This window comes from Triplophysa dalaica, chromosome 2 (assembly GCF_015846415.1).
Source record: "Triplophysa dalaica isolate WHDGS20190420 chromosome 2, ASM1584641v1, whole genome shotgun sequence".
Classification (NCBI taxonomy): Eukaryota; Metazoa; Chordata; class Actinopteri; order Cypriniformes; family Nemacheilidae; genus Triplophysa; species Triplophysa dalaica.
In genome coordinates, this window is record NC_079543.1 from 2,493,743 (window position 1) to 2,519,133 (window position 25,391).

The 25,391-nt window shown below is 34.4% G+C and overlaps 2 protein-coding genes across 2 annotated transcripts; both read left to right on the forward strand.

The window, feature by feature from the left end:
* The first annotated feature begins 586 nt into the window (after positions 1-586).
* On the forward strand, positions 587-6,556 carry LOC130437663 (GTPase IMAP family member 5-like). The gene is made up of 5 exons (XM_056769104.1): positions 587-708; positions 1,032-1,068; positions 3,072-3,713; positions 3,800-3,949; positions 6,074-6,556. Exons 2-5 carry the CDS (start codon positions 1,065-1,067, stop codon positions 6,553-6,555), a joined length of 1,278 nt encoding a protein of 425 aa, XP_056625082.1. The 5' UTR covers positions 587-708; positions 1,032-1,064; the 3' UTR covers position 6,556.
* A 15,901-nt stretch (positions 6,557-22,457) lies between these two features.
* On the forward strand, positions 22,458-24,315 carry LOC130438109 (coiled-coil domain-containing protein 127-like). The gene is made up of 3 exons (XM_056769908.1): positions 22,458-22,486; positions 22,739-22,863; positions 23,414-24,315. The coding sequence occupies exons 2-3, from the start codon at positions 22,758-22,760 to the stop codon at positions 23,863-23,865; spliced, it is 558 nt and encodes a 185-aa protein (XP_056625886.1). The 5' UTR covers positions 22,458-22,486; positions 22,739-22,757; the 3' UTR covers positions 23,866-24,315.
* The last annotated feature ends 1,076 nt before the right edge of the window (positions 24,316-25,391 follow it).

Below are 25,391 nucleotides of genomic sequence, written 5' to 3' on the forward strand. Positions count from 1 at the left end.
TTTGCTTCTTGGGAGTGATGTGTTGTGTCTACTGTTGAGGGCTTGTGAAACTATTTTTACCAAAAGTTATTTTATTAAATATTAACCTATAATCTTAGATCATCCTGATCTTTTATGAATATAGAATAATATAAGAGGGAACAAAGAAGAGAACATCTTGTGTGTTTTTAGTTTTATGAATAACAAGTGAAATAATTCTCATGTAATGTCTGTATCATATCATTAGATAATCCCAGACAGCAGGTTTCACCTGAAAATTTAAAAGAGCACTGTATGTTTAACACTGAAACACAAAACGTGCTCAATAAAGCACAAACATTTCCTTTTTTGCTTTAGTGACATTTAATTCAGAGTTTACTCTTGCACTGAAACGGAATTAAAATGTTGTAACCATCGTTCGGCACTTGTCGTACAAAGTAGCAACGGTGATTGTTTATACCAAGTTGTGCAAAACGAAGAGATGATTTTTTTGTAACAAGTTATTTCGTAAAACATGTCATTTTGTATATTTGTTTATATCTGTTATCGATGTGTTATGTAGTCAGGACTTAAAGTTCATTTATAATCTAACCAACCCATAAAGACATAAAACTCTCTGTTAACTGTGTGTTTTGATGACAGGAGTGCTTCGTTTGTATTTGACTCTCTTGTATTCGCTTGTATTCCTGTTCCATCATCCTTTTGAGCCTTCAGGTCTCAGACAATCAAGTAAGTTTAATTACTGACTCCTTTTCAATAGCTTGCTATATATGTTTTTTTCTAGCAATAATAAATTGTCATGAGAGACACAGTTGGACATTATATCAAGTGATTGATGAAGCAATGTCTTCTGTATGTGTCTGTACCTAAAAAAATCAACAATTTAATAACTTTCTCTTAATATGGGAACAAATATGATCTTCAAGTATGTTTAAATCACTGCATATTCAAGACAATACATAACTTAATATGGTCAGTTAATTGAATTTGCAAGATATCCCTGAAGTTTAAAGCTTTTATAAAACTATTCATACATATATTTTGTGTTGCAGGACCGGGCTTAACATCAATTTTCTCCACCTACAATGGGTGAGTATAAGTTTCCTATTCAGAGGTCATTTTATGTCCAACTTTATTGAAGCATTTAACAGATCATTTAAATCAGTAGTTCTCAAACTGTGCTGCGCGTACAACTGGTACTTGAATAGATGATATGTTAGGTGACTCTACAGAAAATAAATCTCTACATATCAATTTACATCTCATGTTATAAATACAATTTCAAATGTTTAATACGCATACATGATTGTTAAATACGGAATACATCTAATTTTAAAATAGCTGTATGAATAATTATTGCATATTTAACATTGGTCAATGGCACTCAGCCGCGTGAAGGGCAGCTCAACCACAGAGCAGACCATATACACACAGAGCAGTGTTGATTTAACACTGGTCATTTTCTGTGTAGTAATTTAAAGGCTTAGTAGATCTCTGACCTGCTCTCTGTCCGCCATTGTCCTGCTGCCTACACATAAGCGTGCTGATGACGTATGATGTCTGCGTGAACAGGGTGCACAGTGGGATGTAAAATACGATGACTGAGAATGTATACACAAGAATTATTGGCATTGGTCCGTGGAAAGCAATTGCTCCAAAAAAAAATTCACAGAAGATATGTAATTATAAAAATTCCAATGTGGGTTAGGTTACTTATTGAATGCTATCAGGATGTTAAGAGATGGACAGGACTGCCTACTCAGCCTTTAAGTGTTTAATCATTCATGTCGGTCATTACCCCCAAGAAATGTTTTGTACCGAGAATGTTCTCAGAACGTCCCTGGTGGTGTCGAATATATTCCCAGAACGTTCCAGTGATTGATTCAGTTGGGTCTTGACTCTGGATTTTCATTGATTTAATTCATTCAATTCTCTCTTTCAATGCGTGCGATGTGTTTCTGTAAGGACACTTTTGCATAGTCAAATTATGAAATATAATAGAAAAGGTTGACTCAACTACACTTGCTTTCATGATATGTGCGATAATAAAATTAAAGTGTTAAAATAGTAATATGATTCATGATTCTTGCAAATTTTCCTTTTTTAAAAGTGGAAAGTACTGGGACAATAAAATCACTATCACACTTAGGCATCAACAGTCATCACACAAAATGCGTCAATGATGACAATCAACAAAAGAAAACTTCATGCTGCAATGCATGCTGGGTAACATTATAGACCAAAACTCTGTCATGAGCATGCATTACAGTTGATCTGTATATCTGAATTATATTGATCAATGTCACCATTATGAGGTTCGTGTGATGACTGTTGATGCCATAGTGTGTTAAGCATCTTTAATGTTTTTTGGCAGTACTTTCCACTTTTGGAAAAAAAAATGTCTCAGCTTGTCAGTAATATTTTTGTTTATTGTGTCGTTCTATTTTGCAGTAATTTTCCATTAGAAAAATTATCATGAATTGAGTGACTAAGAAAAATGTAAACCTTAATTCAAGATTTTTTTTCTTACCCCATGGCCAGATTTTGTTGCTTGTTTTTAGCACAAATTCACTGAAATTTCATATTTATTTACTGAAAACAAGACTTATTTTCTTAGGTAATTTTGCTCATCAAGAAAATGCTTCCGATTCCAGAATTTGTTGACAATTTTACTGGAAAACAAGAAAAAAAGATTAAGTAAGAAAGTTTTTTATGCAGTGTAGGTGTTACTTGGAACAACTTATTTTATTAAAGGTGGTACTTGATTTGAAAAGTTTGAGAACTGATTTAAAGGATTCTTGAGAAGATGACAATAGTGAGCTATATAAAGATCCCACCTTACCTTCAGGACGCTGTCCAAAGCCACTCCTTCTCTGAAATACATGGACATGCTGATGGAGGATTTTTGTGCTTGAAAAGAGTGCTATACAAATACATATAGTTCAACAGACAAGAAGATGTCCCAGTAATCAAATAAATATCTCTGAAATCCATTAATGAGGTTTTTTTTATACATAAGCATGCACATCAGATAACTTGTTTTTCATAATGCACATCTCTGTGATTCTCTGTCTTAATGCATATTTCTGCAGCAAGTGCGAATCCATCTCAGTCATCTGATCTCAGGATTGTGTTGCTGGGGAAGAACAGAGCCGAAATAAGTGCAATAGGAAACAGAATTCTGGGCAGAAAAGCATTTAAAGAGAAGAGAAGAGTGAGTGAAGTCCAGAGAGGACGAGTAGAAGATAGAAACATCTCAGTTATTGACACTCCAGGATTCTTCAACACTGAACTGACTGATGAAGATCTACAGAATGAAATGATGAAGAGTCTTTCTCTCTCTCATCCTGGTCCTCATGTCTTCCTGCTCACAGTCAATCCAGACACATTCACAGAAGATGACGTGAGGAAGATTGTAAAGAAGATTGAGAAGAACTTTGGAGCTCATGTGTTAAAGTTCACCCTATTGCTGTTTATTAGAGAACAAATGACAAACAGAGAATGGATGGTCTTAAAACTCAGTAAAATATATCAGGATCTCATCAGCCATTTCAGAGGTAAATATCATGAGATAAACAGTTTAAGCGATACAACAGAGATTACAACACTCGTGGAAAAACTTGATGAAGTCGTCAGACAGAATGATGACCAGCATTACAGCAATGAGAAATACGCAATGTTCCCAGCAGTCAGAAACCAGGAGCAAAGGGAGAAAGTTCTGGTGGTGAAAACAAGTGAGTATTTGCATATTTTTATAGTGGAAAATGTGATTAAAATCTCATTATGTCTAAATCTGCGTCTTTTCTCTCGCCCGGGTCAGACCAGAGAATCTCATCTCATGAATATAAAGACTTTGGGGCAACATCTAAGCTCGAGACAAGAGTTCACAGCACTCAGGGCAGGGGCACAGCACAGAATATTGGGCCCTGTGCAAAGGCGATGTTTGGGGCCCCTCCAAGCTATAAATCAAGTAAATTAAACAGTTTAACTATTGAACAGTAAAAAATCTAGTACTAGTAATGCAGAAATGGTACTAATAATGCCACTTCATGACTGTGACTGAGATTGACATTTAATATTTCGTACTTTATTAAGGATGAATTCATCATTTCTAAACTAAGGATTACATTACTAACAAACCAGTTAGTTAGGAGTTGTCAGTGGTTCATGAGATCATTTAGAAAGTGTAAGTAAATGATTAATAAACTCTTTGAATGCACATTTATACATCTTATTATTCTGACATATAGTAAAAGTAACTTAATTTGTTAATAAATGCTTTTTTAACACACATTCCTGCTGTAATTCATGATTAATTAAGGTAGTTATAAAACATTTACTAGTTGTCAGTTAAATATTTTTGTGAGCTCATCTAAAGTGAGGACTATGTATGCCTTGTAAAGCATGTACAAATGAGAGTTAAAGGCTCAGTTATCCTCCAAACAGAAATAGGAAAAACACAACACAGAACAGAACATAGAAATATTTATTTCAAGATGCAAAAGAAATTAAACTGTACAACTGTACATATTTATGAATATAAGACGATTTAATATAAAATAAACCTCTGCAAAATTAAAATTGTAAAACCGAACATATAAATTAACATTAAATGAATTGATATAAAATGGGGGGCACGGTGGCTTAGTGGTTAGCACGTTTTCCTCACACCTCCAGGGTTGGGGGTTCGATTCCCGCTTCCGACATGTGTGTGTGGAGTTTGCATGTTCTCCCCGTGCCTCGGGGGTTTCCTCCGGGTACTCCGGTTTCCTCCCCTGGTCCAAGGACATGCATGGTAGGTTGATTGGCATCTCTGGAAAGATTGTCCGTAGGGTGTGAGTGCGTTAGTGAATGAGTGAGTGTGTGTGCCCTGCGATGGGTTGGCACTCCATCCAGGGTGTATCCTGCCTTGATGCCCGATGACTCCTGAGATAGGCACAGGCTCCCCGTGACCCGAAGTAGTTCGGATAAGCGGTAGAAAATGGATGGATGGATGAATTGATATAAAATGAAAAATAAACATCTGAAATTTGTTTAATTCCTGCACACCTCCAGAAAATATATAACTGTGAAGTGATATGCAACTCTCATTTGTAAATGCTTTACAAGGCATACATAGTCCTCACTTTAGATGAGCTCACAAAAAATAGTTCTCTAACAACTAGTAAATGTTTTATAACTACCTCAATTAATCATGAATTACAGCAGAAATGTGTGTTAAAAAAGCATTTATTAACAAATTAAGTAACTGTTACTATATGTCAGAATAATAAGATGTATAAATGTGCATTCAAAGAGTTTATTAATCATTTACTTACACTTTCTAAATGATCTCATGAACCACTGACAACTCCTAACTAACTGGTTTGTAAGAAATGTAATCCTTAGTTTAGAAATGATGAATTCATCCTTAATAAAGTATGAAAATTTGATTATTAAGCATATTATATACATGCTTATAAATCAAGAACAAAGCATTTATAGCTGTATTTATAAACTGCTTACTAATGTCTATTAATATGGGGCCAATGCTTCATAAATGATTAATTAACTATGTACTGATGCTTAACTAATGATTCATAGCGTGCAGTTATTATAAAGTGTTACCAATATTTCTTAAAAAGTTAAATGCCAAATCGAGTATGTCAAGAAAAAATGGCTCCCCTAGTATCAATTTTTATTAAAAATAGAAAGGCCAAAATACACACAGCACATCTTTTTATTACCCTGTTGAAAAAAACAGCATATGCTGCTTAGGTAGGTTTTGAACGATGCTAGCTGGTTTAAGCTGGTCGTGTGCTGGTCCTTGACTGGTCATGTGGTTTAAGGACCAGAATAAACCAGCAAAGCTGGAGTTGTTTGTAATAAAGAAGCTGTTCTATTATCATTAGTCTCACTGTGTTGTGCTTGAAAATTGCCACCGCACAACAAATACCAGAAAGAAAATTTAAAAAGAGTATCTGTGCATCCCTACCTTACACGTTTGGCCTCTTTTAAACATCGACAAAGGACATATTCTGGTGGGGAGACTTTTCTTTTGTTGATCTGAAAACATTAATGTGATATAATGAAGTATATGTTCTTATTATGTTAGATATTAGGACCGGGACGGCGGAAAAGAATGCAACAAGTAACACCATCCTGGGAAACAACCTGTGTAAGGAAGAAATGTCATCTGACGTCAGTCATCACAATGCAGAGCATCACACTTTTGAGATGTGCCGGGAACTTTTCAGAAATTCTGTTGAAGAGGAGGAGAAAGAGAAAGAGAGAAAGAGAGAGAGAGAGAGAGACAAACTGAGAAGGACAGAAGAACAGAGATCAAGAGAGAAAGCACAGAGAATCCAAGAGGAAGAACTGAGGAACCGAGAGGAAGAACAGAGAGAGAAAGAGGAGATAGAGAATCTGAAATTGATCAATGCGGAAATGAGAATGATTGAGCTTGTCAGGACGATGTCTATGAGGAGAAGAGCTGAAGTTTTAGCAGCTCTCATGGCTGCAAGACATACCAAAGATCAGGACAAAAACCGAAAACAATTTACATTTGAAAGTGATAAAACATACCAGAATTTGTAAAAACAACTACACTCTACAATGCATTGGGTTTAAAAACCCAAAATGACTTCCCGAAATATTATAAAAAAGAAAAATCTCCAGAAAGTACTTGATAATCTACTTTAAATGAACTCTTGAATTGGTTTACACTGTTAGGAGTTGTTAAATGATCATATTTCAAGCTCTGTATTCTTTCTGTCACACTATATTTTCTCATCTCATTTGTTAAACCTGAAGTGTGTTTTCAGGACACCTTGGGTGTGTCAAACGCTGATGTTGTTTTTCTTCTAAGTGAAACAGAAAGTTACTGTCTTACAGTAACAGTCCTGGTTTACAGGAAAAGTCATTACACATTATGGTGTGTTGTTATCAGTGTGTGCGTGTTTAATCTCACTTCAAATCAGTTCTCTATAAGAGATGATTAAAAAGCTGAACACCTGAACATATTTTAATGCGTTATCTATTATATCTGAAGACACATGATGAATCAAAGTTCATCCCAATTTACATTACCCACACCATTTTTGGCTTAAGAGCACAACTAAAGCAAACACTGATCACAATTATGGTGGAAATGTTTTTTTTTTCAGCTGATGTCATCCAAGGCTGTGGCTGAAGTCAGTTGTAGTTCTTGTGTTTCTCTTTTCTTCAGTGTTGTTGATTGTTAACAGCAGGTGTTCATCACTCAATCATCATTTAATTACTCACTTAATCAACTCATTAACTTTAACTCTTTGAGGACTTGAGATTTGACTTGAGATTTGCTTGTGACTTGAAAGGAATGTTTTGGTTCCTCCGCTGGTGAAATCAGCTGCTGAGCTAATGGGTGAAACTAAAATATGTCAGAACTTTTACTTTATGGCACCAGGATTGTCCACCTCTGAAATCTGAAGACATTTTTCAAGAAAAAAAATAACTTTAATACCTCACTTAACATTTTTAGACAATTCACATACTACACTTCATTGTACAATACATACAAAAAACGGTGTTATAGAATTGATGATGCTTTGTAACCTTTACGTATTGTTTGTTTCAAATCAGTGCCTCCAGCGTCTATCAAACTGGCCAAGTCATGTGATTTTAGCAAACAAGGCTTCATTATGTCATTACTGTTTTTAATCTCCCATGATTGGCCACTAAAGTGTGTAGATATGAAAGTGAATTTATAAACCAGTGTGTCTATTACAGAGTAGTTTTCTAGGTGGTAAATGTTAACATACAGAGTTATAAAACAGACCTAAATATTTCTGACATGAAATTCAGACAATTTGTACTATAAACACTAACAAGACTCAGTAGGGAACAACGGTCATTTGGAATTTAGATATGAAATATCTAAGAATTTTTTTTGTTAATGACTTTGTTAAAGAGGTTGTTTACAAACTGTATTTTGTATAAATGCTGAACCATTACAAGAACTTCTTTTCTTAAAGGGATAGTTCACCCAAAAATTCTGTGATCATTGAGTTGAGTCAGAGTGTTTCATACCTGAATCAGAACACAGAAGATATTTGAAAACATGTTAGCAATTTTCAGTTCTGGGACATCATCCACTACCATATTAGGAAAACATTATTTTAATTATTTTTTTTTTGGTTCTGTTGAACACAAAATTATATATTTAAAAAATATTAGGAAAACAAACAGTTCTGTGGGACATTTGAACACCATCTTAAGTTGACAGTCAATGATGTCCCGGAACTGAAAATGACTTCAAAACATAACATTCTTCAAAATATCTTGCTCTCTGTTCATCAGACAGAAAGCCATTTAAAAAGGTATGAAATTAGGGTGAACAGAATTTTCATTAAATACAATAATAACAATGAAAATTTCGTCTTGTTTTACTTTTTTAAAAGTATTTTTTTGTGAAGCATAATTTCCCTTTCACACATAAGCCTGTGTGGTTGTTAAGAGGAAACATTTTCATGAAAACTTTAGCAATTGTTTTGTATAATGTGATTCTGTCATTGAGTTTGGCCAGAGATCTAGATCTTGACTTTCACCAGTAGTTGGCACCAGCACGCAGTGTTTCAAAAGTTTCGAAAACGTGAATTCTTTTGCAAAGCATTTGGTTGAATTGATTTTCAGCTTTAAAAAAATCTTTTCTCCCATCATAGCTGTATATGGGAAGCATGCATTGCATAATAAATAATGCAGCTGGTTACTGGTTTCCTTAGAGATAATTGCATAATACTCACACTTGATGATTTCAAAACTTAACCTCATTTTTTAAGGTCAGTTTACAAAATGGTTTGAATTATTTGAATTTATTGTGTTTTAAGTTATACAATCAGGTCCATTAATCCGGTTTAGTTGTGGTAATCAAGTCAATTAGAGAAGTTTCAAAATATATAATATTATAATACTATAATAACTGTATACTAAGTATACAATATTCTGTCAATAAAATATTTAGTTTATATTTTCCCAGAGCAATTGCTTAACAAAACATTTATGCCAATCATAAATGAATCTCAACATCTCTATTTACAGACACTATTTTAATTACCAGCAACATTAAAAGGAACTCTTTCCTTAACAATGCTATAAACAATAATGATAAGGAACAGACTAAAACATGCAGAACTCCCAAACTCTTACATCAGGATATTCATCAAAGTTATTATAGTAGTACGTTTGTGAAGACAAATTTCCTGTTTCATTAATTGAGGACAATAATGGAATTGTGAGAAGGAATATTTGTTGCTTTCAAATATGTCAGTCAATTTACATGCAGTAAAAACATATATTTGTTGTTATCCTTAGATCCATTTATTCACTTTTTCAGGAAATATAGAGCACCAGCTGCTGCTGCCAAAACAACAACTGTTAAACCTCCAACAACTTTAACTTCAGTAGAAAATCCATAAAGTTCTTTCTGAATCTTCTCATAGTCCCGTATAGTATATTTCTGACTTCCATATATCATTCTCAGTGTCTCAATCTTACTCAGAAGTTCAGTGACCTGAGCTTGATCTTCATTCGTTGTTAAAAACATGATATCCTCCTGAACACTGTTGAACTACTGACCTCAGTGTTTCATGTTCACCTAGATATCTCGCCATTGGTTTCTGTAAATTATCGCCGTGAGTAAAGAGCACGGTTGTGTGTTTAAACTAAAGCTTTTTTCCAAAATTCTCCTGTATCCACTTGACATTGTTCAGTTCCTCATCTGTGTGTCTATCACCCATTTTAATCACCAACTGAAACACTTCAATGTATTTATCACGTGCAGTCAAGTATCTGCTCTGTTTTGTCTTGTAATGCTGTAGTGTTTGTTAATGTATCAATGTGTCCAATGGTGTCAATCACTTTGACTTTTTGTCCATTCACTTCTGTATGTGCAGACTGACAAATTCTTGTCACAGACAATGGAGAAAATTCTTCTTCAAATATGTCTCTGCCTATGATTATTTCCATGACAATAAACAGGAGACTCCCTTCAAAAAATGGCAGTTTTGCTCTATTTGGGTCTGTTTATGTTCTTATTTGTTTTGTGTTACATCACCTGCTATGTTTGTTACACGCTTCTGATGTACAGTGACAATTCTCACCTGTTCACTGTCACAGGCCACACATAACATGCAGTTGAGCAGTGAAGAATCACGTACAGTAAAGACCTCCACACATCACCTAAAGTAGCAATTACACACAAAGATGGTGACAATGACACCATTCTTATGGACAAACACTTTAAAGCATGTTTTCCTTTCTACTTAAAGCATAAATATTCTTATTAAAACTATTGTAAACACTTAACGAGAAAAGAGATTCAATTCAACCAAAGCTGGGGATCAAATGCCCAACTTAAGCAAACACTGATCACAATGATAGTGATTTGTTAAAATGTATACATTTGATTTGAACCAATCCATAAATATGATTTGAGAAAAAACTAATAAAATACCCTGCAACAAGTTGATGTATTTTTTTTAAGTTCTCCAAAGTTAAAGTAAGATGGTCCAAAGTTTCATTTATTTCAGTGTATTTCATTTATATTAATTTATATGTATGTATTAAATTAAATTAAATGAAAACGTCTCAACAGTACTTGATTCTTTGCGGCAGTCTGACCTGAAGTTACGTTTGGAACACGTTACGTTTGTTTATGTTGTTGCCGCTGAAACCATCTATATTTACATTTTTGGCATTAAGGTACATTTGTCTCAAATCTGATGCTTTGATTCACAATCATCTGACCAGAAGATGCCACAAACGAGCAGCGATTCATTCATTCATTTGCACAACTGTGAACAGATTCTTTTGAAGACACTTTTGACCACAGTGTTATACTAGTGTGCAGAAATAATGATCTAATAACTGATGTTATAACTGCACTTTTTCTACAGTAACCAGGCATATTCTTAAAAATAGGTGATTGAATATTCACATGCATCTGTTTTCTGTCATCATCATAAACATATACATACCCTGTTGCTTTTCTTGTAAATCAATGATGTTCCAAAAGGGCGTCCAGTTACTTTGTTATTGTGTACCAGTTTTTTTATCTGAGGCGCTTATGAATCTGGGTTTGTTTAACGTTATGGTAGAATTAAACAGAGGTGGACAATCCTGGGCCATAAAGTAAAAGTCCTGCCATATTTTTGTTTCACCCATGAACTCAGCAGCTGATTTCACCAGTGGAGGAACCAAAACATTCCTTTCAAGTCACAAGCAAGTCTCAAGACAAATCTCAAGTCCTCAAAGAGTTAAAGTTAATGAGATAATTAAGTGAGTAATGTGAAACTTTGAATTTCAAGCCGAATTTGAACCGCTGAATTTGTGGAAGCGAATTTTTAAATCGAAATAATATGGACTGAAAATTATCCGTCGAATATTAAAGGTTGTATTTAAAAACAAGTTCAATTTTTTTAATGAAATTTAAAAGGTGAATTTAGATTTTTTAATTTTTAGACAGTGAAACCGAGTGTGAAATTTTTCAATTTGAAATATTCACATCTTAAATGTACAACCATATTGAATTGCAGAACCTTAAAATGCAAGAACTGTTAATACAATGCATTTTTTTTCAGTTAGTGCTATTCAGCGCGTCTCTTTGCTTCAAACACATTAGGCACTATTTTACTTCCATACTATTGCTCCTCCTAATGCTCCAGTTGCTCCTCCTATTGCTGCTCCAGCAGCACATTTTTTGTGTAGAAGTTCTTTTTGAGCCTTTTCATAATCATTGAGAGTCTATCTGCTGTTTTGGTTAAACTTCACCAGATAGTCGATTTTATCGATAAGTTTAGTGACCTGATCTTTATTTTTATCTTTGTTATTAAAAACATGATATCTGCCTGAATACTGATTAACCTGTGACTTCAGAGCTTCACATTTGTCAAATGAATCTTCGATTTTCTCATTCTCCTCATCCAATTTATCGTCACAACTGAAAAGCGGTAAGGTGTATTTAAAACAATTAGCTCCAAAGTTATCTTGCATCCATGTCACAACATTCTGCTCCTCCATTGAGAATGTCTTACCCAATTTGATCACCAGCAGAAACACATTAACACCATTACCTGCATAATTAAAAATCTCCTTCGTTTTGACATAAATGTTTGCCATCATAACATCATTGTGTCCATCAGTGTCAATCACATTGATTGTACGTTCTGCTTTGTTTCCTCTGTGCCTGCTGACAGTTTATGGTCACAGAGTCTGAAGAAAACTTTGAATAAAATGTGCCTTGACCCAGGATTGTATTTCCTGATGAACTTTTTCTGATCCAGTTTTACCCAACAGCACAATCTGCAGATCTTCCATTATGTTGTCCTATTTTTTTTAACAGAAAAAACATTCAAGACATTCATTTACATATTTAGTTTTTTCTATTCACTCCCCAGTCAACACGATGATGTCACAGTGATGTCACCATGATCTTACAGAAAGCTCACGAAGAGGTCAAAATGTAACCTCACATCAAACTCACTGTGTGCTCAAACTGTGATCTTACTCTTGTACTGTGATCTTAGAGGTTTAGATGTGACTGGTTTGTCATTTGAAGTCACCATTATGATGATGACGAGTGTTTGCTTTAGTTGAGCTCTTGACTCTAAAGTGTATCTCTTTTCTACCTCTTGCTGCTGTAACTGTCTGTTCACTTTCCTAAAGCATATTTGTTCTATCATGTTCTACTAAAGGATTCTTGGATAATTTTATAAAAATGTAAAATGTTGAAGAGAAAACTGTAAACTTGCTTAGAATAAATCCCCTTCCTCCACATTTCTGCTCAGCGAGGAGCTATCCACTCTGTGAGCAGTAAAAGCAAACATACACTTATTCATTCATTTATGTGGGCTTATTAATCTATGGGGAAAATGATATATAACAGTTGGCCTCTGTAAGTCATTTATGACTTACCATTATTTTTCCGTACCTATGATAAACAATTAAAAATGGAAAATTATATAGAAAATTCTATGAAGGACCACATCCGGTCTGAGCAGATGTTTACCTCCGTCCTTACATTACATCATGGATTCATGGTCATTTTATCCCCTGGTCTTGCCTGAGCAACATGGTATCCTTTCATAATCACACTTATAGATGATTTTAATGCACAGCGAATCATAGCCATAATACAGGGCCATAAGCAAAGCAAAACCTGAATGCATGAAATAACTACAACGCTTAAAATCAGCCAATGTTCGATTTTATGGAAAATCTGGAAAACAATATCTAACAATCGTCAATCTAATTCAGATGTACAGATCAACTGTAATGCATGCTAGGAGTCATGAACAAGTTTTGTAGTATGATGTAACCCAGCATGCATTGCAGCTTGAAGATTTATTTTGCTAATTCTTAAGCTTATTCTTGATGTCTGAAAAATTTAAACAGTTCAGCTCTCTTATTTTTAAGATTTATCTTCATATTTTATTTCTATAACTAGACAAATGAAGCATATTATGAAAGTAAAAGTGCAAAATAAAGTTTAACTATTGACAACGACCTAAAAGTCATAATTGTCAAAAACCACTCTCATACATGTAACCAATGTTTTGTTTAATATAAATTCAAGGATGAGAACCTAACCATAGGAAACACTAAACACAATTATGGTGACTTCTTATTCTTGATGTTTTCATTAGTAATTGTGTTTGTTAACAGCAGCTGTTCATTATTAATGATCAATCATCACTTCATTATCTCATTAAATTTGATTCAGTATTTAACTTTCACTCCAAGGGTTACAGGTTTAACATTCGGTGCAAAGGCTTTAAAACACACAATAATGCTCTTCACTCATGGAGATCATTTACATATTTCTTTGGAAAAATATTTGCGTGAATACAAAACACTGAGCCCAACAACACGTGAGGTCACAAAATGATCATTTTGATGTCACACAGACTGTTACAGTGTGAGTAATATGTGAGATCAATGTGAATTAGTTATATCATGTATTGAGTCCACACGTTAACTTTCTAAAATTGTGTACTCAGAAAAACTCCCTGCAGAGTTCATTTAACTTTTGGTTTTTTGCTGTGTATAGTATATACAATAAGCATAGATTTCTACAAACACACATAACATTATTTAAGGAAAAACAATTATAGTCAAATTATGACCCCATAGTGTTCAAGTGGGGTGAAAAAAAAGTGTTAGCATGTGAGTTTTTCTTTCACTTTTATTGAAGTTCTGTAGGAGAGGCTTGCTTTTGTCATTTGAACAATTACAGGATTATTTAGTTTCTAGGCTGCTGAACACACAAACAACAAGCTTTTACCCAGATGGCAAATTTTTGCGGCCTAAATCCGGCCAACACCTTACCTCCCACCACCTCATCTAGACCACATACCACGTGGAATGATGGCACATATCCATGTCAGTTGGCAAAAGGGAATGTGGCACATATAAAATAAATAACAATTCCTACAATAATATATACAACTTTTTTTCAATAATCATTTACATTCCCACCCCACAGCATTTATCTACGCTGGCTTGGTTCCGATCAGGTAAAAAAACAGAAACAAGTTTGGATAAAGTTTATATTAGCAGGAACATTTGCATACCGGAAATGAAATCGAAGATATACGTTTCTTAAGTTTTGAGCCAATGAAAACATTGATATAAAACACTTGAGTGTGCGACAAACAGTTTAAGGGTTATGAGCACAATTGCGTTCGGCATCGCTGTAGCGCCCCCTACGGTACGACATGGCATGCTTCGTTTATCAGAGCAGGTTTGGCGAGCAAGACTCCTACGAGTCTCAATTCTATCTGCCTCACGGTTTGGGTTGCCCGATCAGTTTTAAAGAAGAAGAAGATTAACACATACAAATATAATAGGGTTTCAGCCTTTCGAACCTCTAATTATTGATATCATTCATTTTATGAATATTTTTTATTATTTTATGAACCAGATACTTGAATAGATTTTTCCTGCATTCTTTTTACTTAAATAAAAGGGAATTCACTTCTTTTTGTATGGTGTGGTTGGTTAAACATAGCTTAAGATTTTTACTCCAAACAGCCAGTACTATAAATAATCTCCATTATCAAGAACCACATAAATGTACAACAGGTAAAGATGCATTTGAACATACTAATGGAAACACTGTTCCCTGTAGTGGTGTCTTCATATTAACATGTTGGTATTTGTGGAGTAGTTTTCTTTCCTTTGTTGGGATCTTGCATTTGATTTCAGTTTGAAGTTTCTGGGGGTTAGTGTGGGTATGATGGCCAGATGTGGTAATATGGTGTGTAAAGTTGGGGCCGGATTCGGGCCGCACACAGTTGCTGTCTTTGTTGGTATCTGGGGTGTGTCTGAATATTTTGGTTCAGGAATTTAAATGTAGTTTCTGTACATCATTATTGACATATAGAGTCACCGCCTCATATTTTCAGTCAGGATCTTTTGTGCCGTATGACAAGAGACATAAAAACTATTTAATTTGACGTAATGAGATCTTTTGAATGAGCCAGTTTCGGTGAATTAGGTGTGGCAGGTACAAGATTATAACACAAATGGACACATTCACATTTCCCAGTGTTGTTTAACTAGATGATTGATGTTAATTCTTGGCTTTGTTTTCTATAATACAAGGCACAACAAACGCATTTAACACATGGACGAGAAAGCAACAAGCTAAATAGTTGTGGACCAAATCCATCCAACACTTTGTCTCCACTTTGACTGCAGCAAAATGTCCAAAAGTCGTGTTTTCTATGTTTGTGAACGGGAAAGATGTCCACTGAGGTGTTTGTATTTTTCAGACCCATTTTTATTTTCATGTTTAAACAAATGAAGAACGTTCAAATATTTTCCTATGAGTCACTTTGACCCCATTCGATGTTTAACGTCTGTAAATACATGATTGAAATATGTTTTTGCTCCAAAATTATTGACTTTTCCTTATTTAATGGGGACACGTCAGTAACCCCTGATTTACATTATGTGATTTTTTTAATGTCCCATACACACACACATGACCCCAGGCTCTTTTAGCTCTATAAAACATCAGATTTTTCAAAATTTCATACAAATTAGTTTTTGGTAATATTGAGGTCAATATTAATAGCAGCTGTTCATTATTAATGATCAATCATCACTTCCTTATCTCATTAAATTTGATTCAGTATTTAACTCTTACTCAAAGGGTTACAGGTTTAACATTCGGTGCAAAGGCTTTAAAACACACAATAATGCTCTTCACTCATGGAGATCATTTACATATTTCTTTGGAAAAATGTTTGCATGAATACAAAACACTGAGCCCAACAACACGTGAGGTCACAAAATGATCATTTTGATGTCACACAGACTGTTACAGTGTGAGTTATATGTGAGCTCAATGTGAATTAATTACATAAATGTATTGAGTCCACACGTTAACTTTCTAAAATTGTGTACTCAGAAAAACTCCCTGCAGAGTTCATTTAACTTTTGGTTTTTTGCTGTGTATAGTATATACAATAAGCATAGATTTCTACAAACACACATAACATTATTTAAGGAAAAACAATTATAGTCAAATTATAACCCCACAGAGTTCAAGTGGGGTGACAAAAAATGGGTTTGCGTGTGAGTTTTTCTTTCACTTTTATTGAAGTTCTGTGGGAGAGCCTTGCTTTTGTCATGTGAACAATTACAGGATTTAGTTTCTAGGCTGCTGAACACACAAACAACAAGCTGTTACCCAGGTAGCAAATTTTTGCGGCCTAAATCCGGCCAACATCTTACATTTACATTCAGACTCCACAGCATTTATCTACGCTGGCTTGGTTTCGATCGTGCAAAAAAACAGAGACAAGTTTGCATAAAATGCAAACTAGCAGGAACATTTGCATACGGAAATGAAATCGGAGATATACATTTTTGAAGTTTTGACCCAATGATTACACTGATATAAAACACTTTGGTGTGCGACAAACGGTTTAGGGGTTATGAGCGCAAATGCGTTCAGCATCACTGTAGCGCCCCCAAGGGTCAGACATGGCTGGCTCCGAGCATCTGAGTAGGGTTGGCAAAAGCAAGACTACCACGAGTCTCAATTCTGTCGGCCTCACGGTTTGGGCTCCCCGATCAGTTTTAGGGAAGAAAAATAAGAAGAAAAATAACAGATACAAATACATTAGGGTTTCAGCACTTCATCATTTAATTACTCACTTAATCATCTCATTAACTTTAACTCTTTGAGGACTTGAGATTTGACTTGAGACTTGCCTGTGACTTGAAAGGAATGTTTTGGTTCCTCGGCTGGTGAAATCATCTCCTGAGTTCATGGGTGAAACAAAGATATGGCAGGACTTTTACTTTTTGGCCTCAGGATTGTCCACCTCTGGTTATTAGTGATGAACATTTGCTGTTAACAAACAGCATCACTGCAGAAAAGTTCAACAAAAACTACAAAAAAATATTTACCCAGAGAAACACAACAACTACAACCTGAAATACAGCCTGAAATACAACTCAGCTAACAAAAATTTGTCATAAGAACGTTCCTTAGAGGTTTTTCAGATGTTTGATGTTTTTTTAATGTTTTAAGAATGTCACCATCAAGGTGATCAGTGTTTCCTTGGGTTGGACTCTTGACCCCTGATTAAGTTTAATCTGCTGGAAGTGGGTACTTATAAAGTGCACTTGTCATTGCAAATGTGAATCTAAACAAGTGGTATTGGTGAAACCACTGTGATGTTATAAATTGGTTCAGTACTCTCATTTAGATCAAGTGCTATATTGTAGATCCTGAAAGAACACTGTAATATTAAGAAATATGACTGTATATAGATATCTAGAAAGATTTGTGCTAAACGGATGCATGTTCATCTTAGAATCACACATATATCAAGAATCAATGTGTGAATCTCAGCAATGGTGAGAAACAACCAACTCACTCAGATAAACGGATCAACCGCAATGCATGCTGGGAATTATAAATTAGTTTTTTGCTATGATGTTTCCCAGCATGCATCACAGCATGAAGTTTTCTTTTGTTTATTCTTACCATTGTTGAGATTCAAAAACTGATTCTTCATGTCTGTGTGTCTAAATTCTGAATAGTTTTTTTCTACTTTATAGACTGAAAAATGTAATAAAAAGTCCCAGATGTTTTAATACACTTTCAGGATCAGCTGCTCCGCAATTCATTCAAATGAAAACATGGTAGATATCTTACTGACCATCAACAAACACCATTGATCAGAGCATCATTTCAACATCAATTTCAAATATACTTTAGAAGTACATATTTGAACAAGAGTAAATGTCAAGGGTCACCATGATGGTGACTTTTGTCAGCTGGGAACGATCTTAAAACATAAAAAACTGACATTTTGAATATTTTTAAAGGAACGTTCTCGTAACAAACTTTTGTTAGCTGGGTTGTATTTCAGGTTGTAGTTGTTGTATTTCTCTGGGTAAATATTTTTTTATTTAAAAAAGCAGATGTTCATCACTAACAACTCAACCATCACTATAATAATAATGAAACTCAAGACAAATTCTGCCAAATTGGAGGACAGAAAGGTGTTGGGTTTGGTATAAATCTGGGCCAGAATTGAAATGAACTGTTGTTTTTATTTGGGTCAGCTCTGCTTTATTTGTTTTGATGTTTGACATGTGGCATTGCTTTGGCATGCCTGTGGCCCAAATCTGGCAAACAGGAGCGGACCGCACAAGTGCCATCATTCCACGCCGTATGTGGGCCAGATGAGTAAAGTATGGGGTGTAAGATGTGGGCCAGATGAGTAAAGTATGGGGAGTAAGATGTGGGCCAGATGAGTAAAGTATGGGGAGTAAGATGTGGGCCAGATGAGTAAAGTATGGGGAGTAAGGTGTGGGCCAGATGAGTAAAGTATGGGGAGTAAGGTGTGGGCCAGATGAGTAAAGTATGGGGAGTAAGATGTGGGCCAGATGAGTAAAGTATGGGGAGTAAGATGTGGGCCAGATGAGTAAAGTATGGGGAGTAAGGTGTGGGCCAGATGAGTAAAGTATGGGGAGTAAGGTGTGGGCCAGATGAGTAAAGTATGGGGAGTAAGGTGTGGGCCAGATGAGTAAAGTATGGGGAGTAAGGTGTGGGCCAGATGAGTAAAGTATGGGGAGTAAGATGTGGGCCAGATGAGTAAAGTATGGGGAGTAAGGTGTGGGCCAGATGAGTAAAGTATGGGGAGTAAGATGTGGGCCAGATGAGTAAAGTATGGGGAGTAAGATGTGGGCCAGATGAGTAAAGTATGGGGAGTAAGGTGTGGGCCAGATGAGTAAAGTATGGGGAGTAAGATGTGGGCCAGATGAGTAAAGTATGGGGAGTAAGGTGTGGGCCAGATGAGTAAAGTATGGGGAGTAAGATGTGGGCCAGATGAGTAAAGTATGGGGAGTAAGGTGTGGGCCAGATGAGTAAAGTATGGGGAGTAAGGTGTGGGCCAGATGAGTAAAGTATGGGGAGTAAGGTGTGGGCCAGATTTGGGGCGCAAAAAATTGCTATATGCTTTTTTTTTGGTTGTCACCATTGTTGAGACAAATTGTTATATTCTTGATATATGCTAGAATACTTTATTTTCGACAGATGTGTTGTTACTACCATTTAATATATTATTTAATTTCATAAAGTATCATAAACGAGGATGACAATTAACTTTAACTCTCTACCTAAACTCTAAATCATGTACTAACTTTCCCACCCAAATAAGATCTTGCGGTAACTTTGCTGAGCTTTTTTTGCCACCTCTGTTGGTCTCAGTTTTAACACAGATGTTAAAGTAGGGAAAGACTTATGAACATGAAAAGCAAAGGGTCATCACCATGATCGCGACTCAACTAAAAACTTCACAATGTAAACTTGTGTTGATACTCAATAAGAACTTTTGTAGATGTACAACAGAAATGATGTGAAGGTGGCAATATTGTTTGTGCAGTTGAGAAAATACTCTTTGTAAAAACTATGGAATTTCACAGTCAATTTCCCTGATAATTTTTCAGTGTTTTGTTGTATTTTTACGGGCGTTTTCTGACAACAGGTTTGGGGACATAAATACAGGTACATGAGACCTGCTATTGATGTACATCTTACACATATTCTCCCTGCATTAGAGATTAGAGAGCATTTACTAATGCTGTGTACATAATCTTTTATTTTGTTTTGTTGCATTCAACTATCTTTAAAGAGACTGGTTCTGCAAATCCACGCTCATTATAATTCAAAAGGAAATCTCAGCGCTATTGACATGAACTAGCTTTTCCAGTTTTATTTGCTCTTTTAAAAGGACCTAGTAGTATATTTTGTAATCTATTCTTTGTTAACTATCTAAGAATATATAACCATTTATTGTGAATCAGGAAGAAGAAGAGCTTAGAGAAATAAAGATGTTTTCTAAACCCTCTTCATTTCCCGCTTCTCAATAATTCTTCTCAAATGACTGTCTGAAACTTCATTTTGTTTGGAATCAGTGAAAACCACAACTGAAGGTGTAGCACACAGTAAATGTATGTCAGCCATAGATGTTAAACAAACATTAAAATCATGAACAAAAAAGAAACTACTGAAGTTAAATCTTGAAAGCATTAACACATTGTAAAGAGTCAAATTCGTTTGCTTGGAGAGAATGAAGCATTGTTAAATAAAAAGTGTTTAAGATTTGATTATAAAAGGATGATACAATTCTAAGAAGATATATTTATGATCTGCACTGTAAAAAATATGAATTTCTACATAGAAAAAAATATAATTTAACAGTAACATCTCATTTTGATCAGGACTTTGAAGTTCCATAAAAATGCATACATTGACATGCATCATGTACATTTCGCCTGCTCTTTAAATGTGTTACTGGAAAAAAATGTCTATTTACTTTAAGTTAAAGTAATTGTTGTGTATTGTTAACCTGACATACCTTTAAAAAGTGTTTTATTAATAATAATAATATTAATAGTAATAGCAATTAAGAGCAACTCATCAGCTTAATATGTTTTAATGACATCCCCAAGTGACAAACAATTCATACATAATAAGAACATAATATTAATAATCAACGAAATTTATAATAAACAAAAAAAATGATACAATAATATTTCAGGTATTCATGAAAAGTTATAACTCCCTAAACCCCAATGATGTATACATAGCCCATGTGTAAAAATGTGATTGACCCTTATAGTGATCATCCCTCTATTGATTGCAAATACTGCAACTAAACACCAGATGTTTGTATTATTTGTAATAATTAAGGCCCACAAATGGGTTGTCTTATTGTAAATTATTAATATAGCTAAATATTTGTAAAATTTGTGGTAAGAATTGTACACATAACTAAACCTTACATTTATTTGTTTACTCCAGCTTCAGCCCACCCATAAACATAATTTGATTGTTAAACAGAAATATTATGAAATTATTTGGGATTTTCTAAGGATTCATTTTAAAAAATGTTTTAATATTGCCAAGAACATCAGCTTCAGCTTTTTCTGGCATGAGCTTCTTCTCCCACTGGTTCATGTAAACCCACATGAGTTTCCCATTCAACTCATCATTTCTGTTGAAACGTTCAGGGGCACAATGGTGGTCATTCCTAAAAATATCGTTGAGCTCATATGCCATATTCAGACGAGCAAAAATGGGATTTTTGGACATTTGATGCAGGTCATCCTCTATCTCCAACCTCCTCTTACGAAATGCAAAGGGACTACAATAGACATACTGTCTTTCTTTAAGCTTGTGCTCCACCTTTTTCAAAGCCACTAATACTGTCTGTTCTTGATCTTTCATGTTTAGAGTCTGGTCCTTTTTCACCAGATCCATTTCATACTTTTCCTTGATCTTCTCGATTTCCCTTTCAGTGTGCTTTACCCAGAAATATCCTAAAAAACAACCCAAGAAAAAGACAAATACAAAACTTAATCACAGTACATTTTCAAGAAAATCAACATTTATAAAATAGTTTAGCCTAATTTATTATTGTACATAATCTTACATTATACCAGACCTATTAGATTTTTGTTCGAAATAAAGGAGATTAGACTCAAGACATTGATTGTCATCTCTACAAGGTGCAAAGAAAATCGTACTTCACAATCAAATATTAGATTAGAATGTTTGTGACTGACAGATTTCCTATAGCTCAGTGGCACTTAAAATGTTATTACTATTATAAAATGTTTTTGTAATCATGTCATTGAGCGATTCTGTACTTATTGGTTGTAAACAAACAACCAACATTGTAAACAAAAAATGTCTATTTTATTATTACATTTTTGTTAATATGAGTTTATTTTATAAAACCCGCCAGGTAAACCATTTTATAATAGTAATAACATTTTGAGTTTGGAAACACCCCTTGCTTTGACTTTACTGTTAACCACAGACTCAGAAGGCTTATTGCTTTTTTATGCACTAATGAAATGAAACTACACCCAGTAGAAGTGACGCCTAGAACCTGAACTAGAAACTCCTCCCAGAAACAATAAAAACAAGCAACACATTGTCGGCGTTGATTTTAACAGGGTAAGGTGGAACAATTAATAATTGTTGTTATTAGACAAACATATTTTTTTAATCCTTTATGTGAAGTGCCACATTTCTTTGTGGAGGAAATAAGATGTGTCGAAATTTATATCTGCTACAGTCTCGTACAGATCAGTCTGTAATTTGAAATTAAAATTGCGCATCAGTTTAATTATACTTTTATGTCTAAATTACAATAGCCTTTGCTTGTAATAAGTGATTTATCCTCTTATCGTCATATCTTTTCTGCAGAAGCATTTCTTTATTTGAAATGAGTAACCCTGACAACGGGAATAGACCACCGCAACAGGGCGATGGTGGCAGCATTTGGAATAATTATTTCGGACTGCTTCCGTACCTGGGACTAGCTGCATATAGTAAGTACAACACACATCTTAAAGGACTGCTCACTCAAAAATTAAGATTCAGTTGGTCAATTAGCTTACCTTTTATAAAAATCTTTGTAACTTCTATGGTAAACTTCTCTTTTTGAGAAGACTGTAGAAGTGCCTTTTTTGTACAATACAGGCTCTCATTTACATTTATGCATTTGGCAGACTCTTTCATCCAAAGCAACTTACATTGCCTGATAAATTTGTTTCTTACTATGTGCATTTCTTGGAATTGAACCCACCTAGCATTGCTAACACCATGCTTTAACCACTGAGCTATAGGAAATCTGTCAGTCACAAACATTCTAATCTAATATTTGATTGTGAAGTACGATTTTCTTTGCACCTTGTAGAGATGACAATCAATGTCTTGAGTCTAATCTCCTTTATTTCGAACAAAAATCTAATAGGTCTGGTATAATGTAAGATTATGTACAATAATAAATTAGGCTAAACTATTTTATAAATGTTGATTTTCTTGAAAATGTACTGTGATTAAGTTTTGTATTTGTCTTTTTCTTGGGTTGTTTTTTAGGATATTTCTGGGTAAAGCACACTGAAAGGGAAATCGAGAAGATCAAGGAAAAGTATGAAATGGATCTGGTGAAAAAGGACCAGACTCTAAACATGAAAGATCAAGAACAGACAGTATTAGTGGCTTTGAAAAAGGTGGAGCACAAGCTTAAAGAAAGACAGTATGTCTATTGTAGTCCCTTTGCATTTCGTAAGAGGAGGTTGGAGATAGAGGATGACCTGCATCAAATGTCCAAAAATCCCATTTTTGCTCGTCTGAATATGGCATATGAGCTCAACGATATTTTTAGGAATGACCACCATTGTGCCCCTGAACGTTTCAACAGAAATGATGAGTTGAATGGGAAACTCATGTGGGTTTACATGAACCAGTGGGAGAAGAAGCTCATGCCAGAAAAAGCTGAAGCTGATGTTCTTGGCAATATTAAAACATTTTTTAAAATGAATCCTTAGAAAATCCCAAATAATTTCATAATATTTCTGTTTAACAATCAAATTATGTTTATGGGTGGGCTGAAGCTTGAGTAAACAAATAAATGTAAGGTTTAGTTATGTGTACAATTCTTACCACAAATTTTACAAATATTTAGCTATATTAATAATTTACAATAAGACAACCCATTTGTGGGCCTTAATTATTACAAATAATACAAACATCTGGTGTTTAGTTGCAGTATTTGCAATCAATAGAGGGATGATCACTATAAGGGTCAATCACATTTTTACACATGGGCTATGTATACATCATTGGGGTTTAGGGAGTTATAACTTTTCATGAATACCTGAAATATTATTGTATCATTTTTTTTGTTTATTATAAATTTCGTTGATTATTAATATTATGTTCTTATTATGTATGAATTGTTTGTCACTTGGGGATGTCATTAAAACATATTAAGCTGATGAGTTGCTCTTAATTGCTATTACTATTAATATTATTATTATTAATAAAACACTTTTTAAAGGTATGTCAGGTTAACAATACACAACAATTACTTTAACTTAAAGTAAATAGACATTTTTTTCCAGTAACACATTTAAAGAGCAGGCGAAATGTACATGATGCATGTCAATGTATGCATTTTTATGGAACTTCAAAGTCCTGATCAAAATGAGATGTTACTGTTAAATTATATTTTTTTCTATGTAGAAATTCATATTTTTTACAGTGCAGATCATAAATATATCTTCTTAGAATTGTATCATCCTTTTATAATCAAATCTTAAACACTTTTTTTATTTAACAATGCTTCATTCTCTCCAAGCAAACGAATTTGACTCTTTACAATGTGTTAATGCTTTCAAGATTTAACTTCAGTAGTTTCTTTTTTGTTCATGATTTTAATGTTTGTTTAACATCTATGGCTGACATACATTTACTGTGTGCTACACCTTCAGTTGTGGTTTTCACTGATTCCAAACAAAATGAAGTTTCAGACAGTCATTTGAGAAGAATTATTGAGAAGCGGGAAATGAAGAGGGTTTAGAAAACATCTTTATTTCTCTAAGCTCTTCTTCTTCCTGATTCACAATAAATGGTTATATATTCTTAGATAGTTAACAAAGAATAGATTACAAAATATACTACTAGGTCCTTTTAAAAGAGCAAATAAAACTGGAAAAGCTAGTTCATGTCAATAGCGCTGAGATTTCCTTTTGAATTATAATGAGCGTGGATTTGCAGAACCAGTCTCTTTAAAGATAGTTGAATGCAACAAAACAAAATAAAAGATTATGTACACAGCATTAGTAAATGCTCTCTAATCTCTAATGCAGGGAGAATATGTGTAAGATGTACATCAATAGCAGGTCTCATGTACCTGTATTTATGTCCCCAAACCTGTTGTCAGAAAACGCCCGTAAAAATACAACAAAACACTGAAAAATTATCAGGGAAATTGACTGTGAAATTCCATAGTTTTTACAAAGAGTATTTTCTCAACTGCACAAACAATATTGCCACCTTCACATCATTTCTG